At 48.0% G+C, this 12,495-nt stretch overlaps 1 protein-coding gene across 3 annotated transcripts in view; it reads right to left on the bottom strand.

The window, feature by feature from the left end:
• Positions 1–311: 311 nt before the first annotated feature.
• Positions 312–12,495, bottom strand: part of ATF6 (activating transcription factor 6) — an 81,812-nt gene continuing 69,628 nt past the window's right edge. For all 3 annotated transcript variants that reach the window (XM_071751305.1, XM_071751306.1, XM_071751304.1), the window contains one exon: positions 312–2,430. In XM_071751305.1, coding sequence (XP_071607406.1) covers positions 2,222–2,430 — 209 coding nt within the window. In that variant the 3' untranslated portion in view covers positions 312–2,221. The remainder of the gene's footprint in view (positions 2,431–12,495) is intronic.

Raw genomic sequence — 12,495 nt, forward strand, 5'->3', positions numbered from 1 at the left:
TGGAGGGGACTTTAGGCTGCTTGATCCTGAGGCTCAGGGGCATGACCGTGTTCAGCCACAAGAAGGGTTTGGTTCTGTCACCCTCAGGTCACCGAGGGTGACAGAAAAACATCCCACCCTTAGTATCTTCTCTCCTAGGCTCTGGGTGAGCAGTTGGTGCAGTTCTGGGGCCATGTCCCTTGGGCAATGCCAATGCTGTGCTGGGCAGAGCCACAGAGTGGCCCAAGAGCCAGCAGAGGCTGTGCTGGCCCCTTCTCTTTGCTTAAGTAAAACAGTGTTAACCAACACAATATTAACAGAAATAATGATCATAATAATAAATAAATAATCATTTTATTGCCTCCAGTGCTAGGGACCACAGAGAATAAAACTACAGGGGATGAGATGCTCCCCACCACTTGAGCCCACGGGTGCTGGCTGAGGATGTGGTGCCACAGAAGCCCTTGCCAAGGAGTTGCACTGTGCCAAGCTGAGCCACCACCACCACCAGGTCCCCTTCCTGCCTGCCCAGCATCAAATGCTTCCCTCCCACCCCAGAGGATCTGCCCACCCCTGCCCAGGGCTCTGGGGGAGCTGGGGCACTGCTGGGCTTTTTCTTTTTGACTCTTGTGCAAGCTGGCCCAGAGTCAGGTGGGGCCAGGGCCAGGAAAAGAGAAGTGGTGCAAGGAGCAGAGCCAAAACCCCTCCTGGCTGAGCCCGGCTGCTTCCCAAGAGTGTGAGCAGAGAGGGGATGGGGGGCCTGTGCAGCTCACTCTGACTACGTGGCAAAGGGCAGAGCTTTTCCATAGTGTTGCAAGGCACATACTTTCCAGGGTTGTATTGCTCCTCGCCCTCCTCCTCAACTCCCCAAGCTGTCTGTCTTGCTACAGCATCAACCCTTCTTTCCTAACAGCCACACACAAATAATAATAATAATAACAATAATGAAAAAAAAACCCTTCCCCGCCCCAAAAAAAAAAAAACAAACCCACATCAGTTGAGACAATGAAGGAAAGGCAAACTGAAGCCCATCATCTTCTGTGCTAACTGCAAAGGGGAAAAAAAAAATAATGTAACATGCTGAAGTAATTACAAAAGGCTGATGCACTGCTGGTGTCTCATTCCAGCTGAGCACCAGAGTACACCATTTGCTGGAGCCCCTCAGCCCAGCTCTGGCCAGGGTTTGGCTGACAAAATTGGGACCAGTTAACAGAGCTCTGCAGTGGGCTTTGTCACAGCAGCAGCCAAGTGCAGCAAGAGCCATGTCTGGTGAGCAGCTCAGGGCTTGGGGACAATCCCTGCTCTGCTGCCTGGCAGGTGGCTGTCAGGTCAGGGAAGGTCCTGTGGCTCTGTCCCACTGAACTGAAGCAGTTTTGCTGTCCTAGCAGGGCCAGTGCTGCTCTGAGAGCTGTGAAAACCATTAAATATCACACACACACACAAGAAAATGAACACCAAACAAAAGGCAGGGGAAGGAGGGGATGGAAAAAAAGAAAGAAAAATCCCCAGCAGTAAAATCTTTAGAAGAGCATATACTAAATCACACCCACAGGCCAAGCCCCAGCTTTTTGCCATGGGGAAGACACCAGCAGGGTGTGGGTGACAGCATCTGGTGATGGGCTGCACACTACCTGGGGAGGTGGCCCAGCACTGTGCCAGCCAGGCACCATGTCCCCATGGGTCCAACCAGCACCCCAGGGAGCAGAACCACACTCTGTGGCACTGTGGGTTGTTCTCCTTGTAGTGCTTTGGCTGGAAATGTGGTGGTTTGTTTTTTTTTTTCACCACCCTGCTGGGCTGCACTGCTGCAATCCCAGGCAGCACCTCGCCTCAGGAAAGAGTCTAACAAGGACTAAAAAAAAAAAAAAAAAAAAAAAAATTAAAAAAATCACCAGCCAACCTACAATTTTGGACAGTGCCTAGACAGCAAGGCCAGCCCATGCCCCCACCTTCCTAGTGCCATCCCCAGGCACCAGCTGCTAATGCCAACACCAGGACTGCAGCAAACATGCATCACCTGCACCTCTGGCATCACAAATCACAAGCTACAAGGGTCCCCCCAGCCTGTCCCCAGTGAGGGGCTGGCTGAGCTGTGTATCCCCTGGGCAGGATGAGGCCATTGGGAAGGGTCAGGCACAGGAATGGGCTCAGTGGGATCTGCTTTTGGTTCATCAGTGTGCCAGGAGCCCTGGGGTTCAGTCTGGCAGCAGGACCTGCTGTATGCCAGGTGCAAGGGTTGTTGTTACTGCAGGGATTTGACAATAGCCCTGAGGGCATGGGGGGTCTCTGGGACAGAGGGAGAAGCACTGTAGAAGGTGGTGGTGTGGTTTCTGCGTTGCTCTCGGAGGTAGGGAGGGACAGAGGAGGTTTTGATGTGGAGGATCCTGGTGTCCATCACTTCGCAGTCGATCTGCATCATCACCTCGTAGTCTTGCCCATTGATCACATTCTCTGCAAAGGTAAGAAAAAAAAGAAAAATTAAAAAAAAAAAAAAAAGCCACTGTTAGCCCTACAAGCACCAAAAGCAGAGCTTTCTGGACCTGTGTTTGTCTGGAGCAGGAGGGGGATGAAGGAACCCCCTTCCTTTTTGTGTCCCCCAGCCTGCTTGTGACACCTCAGAGGTGAGGCCACACTTGGCCTGTGCAGTCACAACTAGAAATTAATGCAGGTATTTTTAATTTCCACTTCTTCATCAACACATGATTACCAAAGGAGTTTGCCTTGTGTAACATTTATTACTGAACTGTTGTTCTAGAGCCACTAAAGGATGATTGAGGATAGGGCTTATTTAGGAAAGCTGAATGTTTCACTTCCTTTTTTATTGGTTTAGGAATACTGTAACCCTCTTGCCACTGAGGATCTAGAGGAATGTCTTCACCAGGTAATTAATAAAAAGAAAAAACCCAACAAAATGCTATGTCCTGAAAGAATAAACTGCACCTCATGACTGTGTCACCCTGGCTGCTGCACCTGCATGACACTGTGGTGTGACACCCCTGAAAAGCCTCTGGACACAGGGAGATCCAACACCTGGGGCCCCAGCACAGGGGGATGTTGGGCTGCAGAGCCCCAGGATGGGCACGTTGGCTGCTGCAGAATTCCTTGGGCTTGCAGGCAGAGGCAGTGCACATGGCCAGCATCTGCTGCCTGCATTTAAAGGTGGGGAGAATCCCCTCCAGAGACCAAGGAATGTGAGAGCCCAGATCAGATTTCCAGGCACTACCAATCCTTGCCTTTCAGAGTCAGAAACTCTTGACTGCCATCAGCAGGGTTTTCTTCTTTCTGTGCTGAGGAGGATGGAAGATCTAATGGGAAGCATATGGATGGGAGGAATGCAGTATACATTACTAATTTTTACTGTTTTCTTGGATTAACTCTGACTCTAGATGACAGCTGACAACTGTGGCTGGACCCTCTGGTACCCCACACCACCTGCAGAAGCCATTAGATGAAATATGTCTGGTATAGCAATGAAATTCAGGAGCAAACCCTTGCTAAGGGGGCTGAAAGTCTGCAAGGGAAATCAAAGCTCCCACCTGCAGAAATGAAATGGAAAAAACTCTGTGTGTGCCACCGGATGGCCAAGGCCAGGAACAGCTGTGCCTGTCTCTGTAGCAAGGATCCAAACAACCCTTGCTGCTGGTAAAAGCCCTGCCACAGCTTAGGGGGATTGTGTCCCCAGGTGGGACCCTTTTTGAGGCAAGGTCGGGAGCCTGGAAAGAGTAAATGGGATCAGCTGAGCTCCCTGTGACACAGCAAGCTGGAAATGCAGCTCCTCAGCTCTCAGACTGCAGCTCAAAGCTTGACAAGAACCCTGGCAATGAGAGCAAAACGTGCTCCAAAGCCACAAGTGGGTGTAGTGGGAGGAGAGAGCAGCCAGGGACAGGGAAACCTCTGGGGAAGGCAGCAAGGTTTTCCTGTGTCTGCCCACAGTGGGCTGTCATTAGGTTCCCTGGCACGGAGGAGAGCAGGAATCCTGGAGAAGAAGCCCCTGGGAGGCTTCAGATCAGCCCATCTCAGCTGCTCACACTTCTCCCAGTGATGGCCCAGGCTCCAAGTGACCCCTGATTAAATACATCAGAGCTCTGCTAGCCCTGTGCCAGAGGGGCTCTGTCTTCTGCTGCCACCCCAGCTGAGAGAAATGATGCTGACAGGTGACACCTCTCTGTCCAGCGGGCATGGAAGGGACTCACAACACCTCAGACATGGGCAGAACACCAGGATCCTGTCCTGGGAGCAGGCTGGGAGGGTGAATCCCCCAGGGAGTGACACTGGGGTTTCAATACAGCTGATTCCTTCCTCTTCTGGGCTGAAGGCACTGTTGATGCTGCTGCAGGAAGGGTCTCAGTCTCACAGGGATGAGGACAGTAGCAGGATCAGTTCAATTCCCCCCCTACAGACATCTCTAGCAGCTTCTCTCACTACCACTGGCCCCAAAATGAGAAGAGGAGGTGGGATTTTCTGCAGATCCAGCTCAGGGATGCTGCTGAGCACCTGGACCAGCTGTGCTGGAAGGAGCAGTCTGAGAACTGTGCTCACAGGGCTCCATCAGAGAGTGCAGAGGTGCTGATGCTCTGTGTCAGCCCACGTGATGCTCTCAGCAAAAGTGACCTGAATGTTTGGAAAAACTATCTTGCTGTCAAAGGGGCAGGCACTGCAAAAATGATTCCACATGGCTCCAGCCTCAGCTCGACACCATGAAACTGTTTGATGATCTGGCTGAGGAACAGAGAACATACTTATAAGGCCCCTGGAAGACACTAAACTGGAGGGATTTCAACCACCTTGAAGTACTGGATTAGACTGCACTTTCAGTAAAAGACTGTCCAAAATCTTCAGGATGGATTTCAACCAAGGCCAGAGCTAAGTAGAATGCTTGGGAGGACTGGAAAAACATGAATACAAAATGGGGCTGGGCAGAAATACCACAGAAAAAAACTTGAGGACTGCAGAGGATCACTGGGGATCAGCCAACAGCATGATAGGACTAGAAATTAAAAAGCTGAGTTTCAAGAGAAACAGATTTACCTTTGACCAAATTTCTATTGATAATGAAATATAAGCCCTGGATGAAGCTCCCTTGGGTGTCTGTCTGTCTGACACTCTTGTCTCTCAGACAAGACCTGAGGTACCTGAGGTACCCTCCCCACACTTGCTCATGGTCCCCCAGCTCTGCTTTTCTCTTTTTCTGGGAGCTGCAGGTGCCTGCTCATGACTGAAGCTCCTCAGGGCCAGGCTGTACCTGATCATTACAGAGCCCCTTGTGTCAACTGAGCTGTGAGAACTCTGTCTGCTCTTTGCTCAGGGCAAAGACAAGAGAGCAGTGAGATCTGAGCTGATGTTTGCCCAGGTGAAGGGATGCACAGCACAGCTGAGATGGCAGTGACAGCATTGCTGGGCCAGGGGTCCTTGGTGAGCAGCTCTGTGCTCAGCTCTGGTGAGGCCACAGCTTGAGTCCTGTGTCCAGTTCTGGGCCCCTCAGCTCAGGAAGGAGATTGAGGTGCTGGAGCAGGTCCAGAGAAGAGCAAGGAGGCTGTGAAGGGATCCAGCACAAGTCCTGTGAGGAAGGGCTGAGGGAGCTGGGGGTGTTGAGGCTGGAGAAGAGGAGGCTCAGGGGAGACCTCATCACTCTCTCCAACTCCCTGAAAGGAGGTTGGAGCCAGGGGGGCTTGGGCTCTTTTCCCAGGCAACTCTCAGCAAGACAAGAGGGCACAAGAGGTCTCAAGTTGTGCCAGGGGAGGTTTAGGTTGGACATGAGAAAGAATTTCTTTAGGGAGAGGGTGCTCAGCCATTGGAATGGGCTGCCCAGGGAAGGGGTGGATTCTCCATCCCTGGAGGTTTTTAAGAAGAGACTGGATGTGGCACTCAGTGCCATGGGCTGGGAACCACGGGGGGAGTGGATCAAGGGTTGGACTGGATGCTCTCAGAGCTCCTTTCCAACCCAAATGGTTCTGTGAAACAGAATGGCTGAGGAGCAGGACATGTTCAGCATCTTCACATGGTATCACATGTTCAGGGCAATATCTGGAGCAGAGCTCCCTGCTCTTCAGGAAACCCCATGGTCTGACCTCACCCCCAGAAAAAGCCAACAATTGAGCTTGGTGATTCTCACCTGAGATCTTTTACAGACAACCTGGTCAGTCTTTCATCCCTTCCTCTTCCATGGGGCTCCCAGTAATACCAGCACCTGGGAGACACCAGTGGAAGGGAATTTTCTAGAGCAGTGAGCAAATGGGTGCTCTGCAGCGTGGGCACCCAGTGCTCCCTCTCAGGGGACCCTAAACCCATCAGAGCTCAGGATGCAGGGGGGTGGGCAGGGGCAGAGGTGTCTGCAGCCTGGTGCTGCTCTTTTCTTAGCTGGAAGGTGAGTGCTGCCAACCTGTGTTACAAGGGGCTGCTTTCCAGCCCAGAGCAACACTGAATTATGTCTCAAGTTTCTTGTGCTGAATTACCCATGACTGATGCTTTGTGGGATTACATAAGCAAAAACACAGGAACAGATCTCCTGTAGAGGTGTCTGGATTTAAAAATAGATTTATTACTCCTCTTTGAAGTACAGAACATACAGTCACTCACACAGCCTCAGGCTTAAGGAGCCATCCTTACCAGGCCAAAAGGGTGTGTTGCACTTAATTAGTTGTTAAAGAGGTTTAAAAGCCATGCTTCAGATGATGGGCTATTTAAAATTAACAGCTAAAGTAACTGAGCCAAGCACTGCTGGTGCCTGAGCACACCTTCTCCAAGAGTCTTGCTGGCCCTTGCAGACTGAACTCTCAGCACAAGCTTGGTCTTGGGGACAGAAACCTAATTCCTCAACACTGTTCTCCAGGGTTTATGGCAGCTCAGCTTAAAAAGAAACAAGCTGCAAGACCCAGCTGAAGAAAGCTGACATCAGGAGTCTGAATAAAAAACATATAGCAAATAAGGCTGAAGGTAATACCTACTGCTATCAGTTACTAAAGATGATGGAAGATTGAAGTACTAGATTTCCAAAACTGGTTTATTGGAAAGACCATAAAAACCAAAGTCCTCCTTCTCCCTGTAGTAGTACTGAGATGAATCAATCAGTTGAATATTCACAAGTCTGTCTTTGAGATTGTAATATATGTGTGTTTGTGAGTTCATGTTGAATGATTATTTGAATAATTATAAAGTGTTTACTAACCCAACTTTTATAAAGTATTTTGCTAACCCCATTTTGAGAGTACTAATAATATATCTGCCTTCAACATTGTGAAAGATGCAAATATAACTGGTCTTTGTGTAACTACAAGGCTTAGGGGAACAAGATACAAGACACCCACAGTTTCAGTAACTTGAAAACACTACAGTGTATATTCCATTGTGCTAATCTCAGCTGATTTTGCTGCTCACCACATAGCATTGCAATTTAAGGTGGTTTTACTGCTGACTGCAGAGTGTTGCACAGGAAAGAGTGAAGGAGCTCCTGTGGGGAATCAAAGGGTAACAAGAGGGGAAACTGAGGCAGACACTGACTTCATCCAGCGACCACCAGCTGGGGGTCAAAAAGACCCTCAGAGATAAAGTGGGCATGTGCCTCTTCCAAGAACTAATAAACATAATCCAGCCTATTCCTAGAACAGTCATGAATATGTATTAGAATAGTTATGAATATGTATTAAGGTGTGGAATATAAACTAAGAGATTAAACTTTACGGCGTGTGAGTGGAGCGGAGACTCCCCAGGCACCCAGTGCTGTTTTGCTTATTGCAGTTTTATTAATTAAATTAAACCATTAACACAAGAGTATTGAGTCTCAGTCATTTATAACAATTTCAAGCATCCACTTCTACAAGAGATGCTGTCTTAGAGAAAGGCAGAAGGTAGGCAGAAGACTTGAGAGACAGGTAACAAATATCTTACTGTTTTTAGCCAGGACACATGGTGATGTGAATTGTCTCTCTGGACTTGTTTGGCCCTTTGGACACAGCCATAGGACAGGGAAAAGTTACCCTGGGAATTTACCCTTTCCCACTAACACATACCCCTCCACACAAGGCAAATTGCAGCAGGAAAATGCTTCCTGCAATCTGCAGAGAGGCTGCAACACAGCTGCCCTGAAATGCCACCTTGTGAAGTGTCTCAAGGCTGTAACCAAGCACCAGGGAAGAGCTTTGCAGCTTTCTGAAGATGTGCTCACACCTGAGCTCCCTTGCTTTACACAATATACAAAACCTTGCCTTACCCCTGGCAGTCCCAAAACTTACCCCTGAACTACCCAAAAAATATTTTGTGAGACCAATACAGGGCCTGGGCTACTGAACATCCCCCTTTTCTCTTAGGCACAACTGCCTTGGCAGGAGATAACCCACAGGTTTCTTAGTAGGTGCCTTGTAGAAGTGGTCAGAACTTGCTCACTCTGCTCCCACAAGGTGCTCACTAAATATACAATTAAGTCAGTGTTGACCCCAGAAATCTGAGCTACACATCCTTGCTTCTGCTGGTGAGATAAAGTAAAGATGAGGCAAGTAATTTCCCCCTCTTACTACCTGTCCTTGTCAGTAAGGCTAAAGAATCATCCCCTCCTCCTGGACAACAGCCCAGAGTAAATTTTTTACCCATGGAACTGGTGTAGTTGATGCCAAAGCAGGTACCAAGGAATTATTTCTGCATAATGGGATTCAAACCCACCACCTCTCTTCAAACCATCTTTGCTGCACAGCTACTTTCAATATTCTAATATTTCTATATTCCACATTTCCTCCTAATGAGAAAGGTTGCCTTGCCACACCAGATCACTGTTAATTCACACTTGCAGCCCCTTCTGTCCCCCCAGCAGGAACCCAGGCAGCTTTAAAAGAGCCACCAAATGAGTCCCAATACCTCCTTGCTTTCTGCTCCCTGCACCTGATGATGCCAAAGTTGGGTTTCAAGAATGATTTGACACCAAGCTGCCTGAACAATTTATAGCCCAAATTCCTTGGTTCAGAAAGTGCAGATGCCAGAGGATGCTGGTTCCAGCTGTGGGCAGCACTGGGGTTGGGATGTTGAAGGGCTGTCCCCAGACACACACAATTCAGGGATTTTTTTCTGTCATTTCTGCAATCTTCCATCTCCTCTTGGCTGAGCAGCCCTGACTGTCCTACCCACCACATCTGGACAGTGTTTCTCTCTGCAGTTTCAGTATACACTACCAAATAAGTATAGAAATGAAGCACTTGGTACTCTAGCAGCTACTAAGACTAAAAATACACAACACAGTGGGGGTTCCTAAAACATTTACAGATTATTTTTTTTTTTTGATTATTCGAGGCAAGGGAGAAAGTTACGTTGTGACCCAAATAACTTCTCCTTTTAAAAGCAAATTGCTGCTTGCAACTATTTCCAAACAAACCAATTGCAGTGGTTTCACCTCTGTGGACTCAGGGAAATCCTGGGTATTTTGGTTCTGCTCCCAAACAGTGATCCAGGCTGCTGTGTCTCTATGCCTATAGGAACAGGGATCTTGGTCAGAAACACTGAATCCTCATGATCAAAAGTCACTTTGGATTTTTTTAGGGTCCCTTCAAAGACTTTTTCACAGAGATCTGTATCTTTAATCAATCTTCATATCATTTGCCAGCATTTTACCCTATTGGTTTTTCTTTTAATACATCCTCCTATTCTTCTTTAGCCCTTCGAACAACAGCAATTACTTCATGATTTCAATTTATAAGCATTTAATGCTAAAATAAATTTAACTCCATCTTTTTTTTTTTCCTAGAGGTGGTGTCACTTTTCATTGACACCTTCTCTGTCACCCAATCCTTGTGTTAGCATCTCACTGCTTTAAGAGTGAAGGTTGGTGTGAGCCTGTTTTCACTTCCAGTTGCAGTGTCTTTATGGGATGGATCATGTCCAAAGAGTGAGTAGAATTTTCCACCTGTCTCACTTGGAGACATAAAAATTCCTCATTTATTTAGACACTGTGATCAGCCCCTGCTCACAGAAGAGTATTTTTAATCCCAGCTCTGTGACACTTCTGTTTGCATGGGGTGAGCCCTTTCCTCCACCTGAGGTTCTCTGATTCAATGACTTTGCAAGTTAATTAAAAAAAAAAAAAATATATATATATATACACATGCTGCAGAGTGCCTAGTTGGACATGGCACACTAATAAAGAGTGAGATGTTTTAAATATCTGTTTCCCAGCTAAACAAGAGGAGATTTATTGCTTTAATGTCTGAGTCCTGCTCTGAAACAGAGGGGCCTCCTTTCCAGCTCAGGCTGGCAATTTTTTCTTCAGCCACATCATAGAATCATAGAATCCTAGGGGTTGGAAGGGACCTGGAAAGATCATCTAGTCCAACCCCCCCTGCCAGAGCAGGGCCCCCTAGAGTACATCCCCTAGGAACGTGTCCAGGTGGGGTTTGAATGTCTCCAGTGAAGGAGACTCCACAACCCCCCTGGGCAGCCTGTTCCAGGGCTCCGTCACCCTTACAGTAAAAAAATTTTTTCTGATATTCAACTTGAACCTCCTATGCTCCAATTTACACCCATTACCCCTTGTCCTATCACTGGTCACCACTGAGAAAAGCATAACTCCATCTCCCTGACACTCACCCCTTACATATTTGAAAACATTGATGAGGTCACCCCTCAGTCTCCTTTTCTCCAAACTAAAGAGCCCCAGCTCCCTCAGCCTTTCCTCATAAGGGAGATGTTCCACTCCCTTAATCATCTCAGTAGCTCTGCGCTGGACTCTTTCAAGCACTTCCCTGTCCTTCTTGAACTGAGGGGCCCAGAACTGGACACAATACTCCAGGTGTGGCCTCACCAATGCAGAATAGAGGGGGAGGAGAACCTCTCTTGACCTACTAACCACACCCTTTCTAATGCACCCCAGGATGCCATTGGCCTTCTTGGCCACAAGGGCACATTGCTGGCTCATGGGCATCTTCTTGTCTACCAGGACCCCCAGGTCTCTTTCACCTACACTGCTCTCCAGCAGCTCAGCCCCCAACCTATACTGGGACATCGTGTTGTTCTTCCCCAAATGCAAAACTCTACACTTCCCCTTGTTGAATTTCATCATGTTTCTCCCTGCCCAACTCTCCAGCCTGTCTAAGTCTCTCTGAATGGCAGCACAGCCTTCTGGTGTGTCAGCCACTCCTCCCAGCTCAGTGTCATCAGCAAACTTGCTGAGGGTACATTCTATACCCTCATCCAAGTCGTTGATGAAGATATTGAACAACACCGGTCCCAGTACCGACCCCTGAGGGACTCCACTGGTCACACACCTCCAACCAGATTCTGCCCCATTGACTACAACTCTCTGACTCCTTCCTTTCAACCAGTTCCTGATCCACCTCACTACCTGATCACCAAACCCATACTTGATCAACTTATCTACAAGGATGCTGTGAGAGACGGTGTCAAATGCTTTACTGAAATCAAGATAAACCACATCTACCACTCTTCCATCATCTGTCCACCTAGTAATTTCCTCATGGAAGGCTATGAGGTTAGTCAAACATGACATAGTGATGTCTTGGGATGTGCCAGGGTCTTTTCACCTACAGAACAAGAGAGGATGGAGGCAGATGATTTACCTGGTAAAAAGGGGTGGATAACTGAAATGGAAAATATCCTTCAGATGCTCAGGAGGTATTTTTCACACTTTCCCAGAGCCAACCTGCTGCAAAGCATCAAGCCTGGGGGATGCCTTAGGAAGTGCTGGAGGCAAAGGGACTGAATGAAGGGGGTGAGGACAAGACCTGGGATATGAGAAGGCAAAAACCTCCCTGTCCCTCTGGCACCATCTCCTTAGAGACTGCAACCCAAGCACTGAAAAAGACTCTCTTGGACTGCTGTATTTTTAATAACCTCAAGGCAGAACTCAGGGATGTGAAGCTCAACTACCAGTGCTGTTGCCATTTGCTGTTTTTATAGGGTGAGCTCATTATGGATAATTATGCTTCAGATCACTGCAGAAAGAGAGTCACCAGCAATCAGGCTTGGCCTGTGTATCACCAACATAAAACTGTGTTTGCCACCTATAATTTAACACCAGGAGGAATTATGTAATCTGGAATTTACAGCATCTGAAAATGGACTCAGGCAGATCAGCTGGGCTCAGGGCTTGAGTTATGATGTGCTGCACAAACACTGCTCAGGGGGGCTGAGATGGTGACACCAATCCCACAGAGCAGGAGGAAAATTCCCCCTTTGCATTGCAGCACAGCTCTCAGCACAGAGCTGGGAAGCTTGGTGGGGGGGCAAAGTTACCCAGAGTTAGGGAAAACTGGGAAGATAAGGGCTCTGATGCACACATGTTCTAAGCAGAATTTGGCAGCTCCACACTGGCAGCCAGGGGTTTCTTTTCATGGGAAACATGGCATGGGTTTCTTTTTCTGTATGGATTTTAGAGCAGCCTATCTTTTATAGGGAAAAAAAAAAATAAATCTGGTGTAGTAACTCAACACTGGTGTTGGAAATAGTGTGTATGAAGGCTAATTAATTTATGACTCATTCCCTACCTCCTTCAGAAACAGTTTGTTCCCAAGAAAATGCCAT

The sequence above is a fragment of the Heliangelus exortis genome, chromosome 8 (assembly GCF_036169615.1).
Source record: "Heliangelus exortis chromosome 8, bHelExo1.hap1, whole genome shotgun sequence".
NCBI classification, from domain to species: domain Eukaryota; kingdom Metazoa; phylum Chordata; class Aves; order Apodiformes; family Trochilidae; genus Heliangelus; species Heliangelus exortis.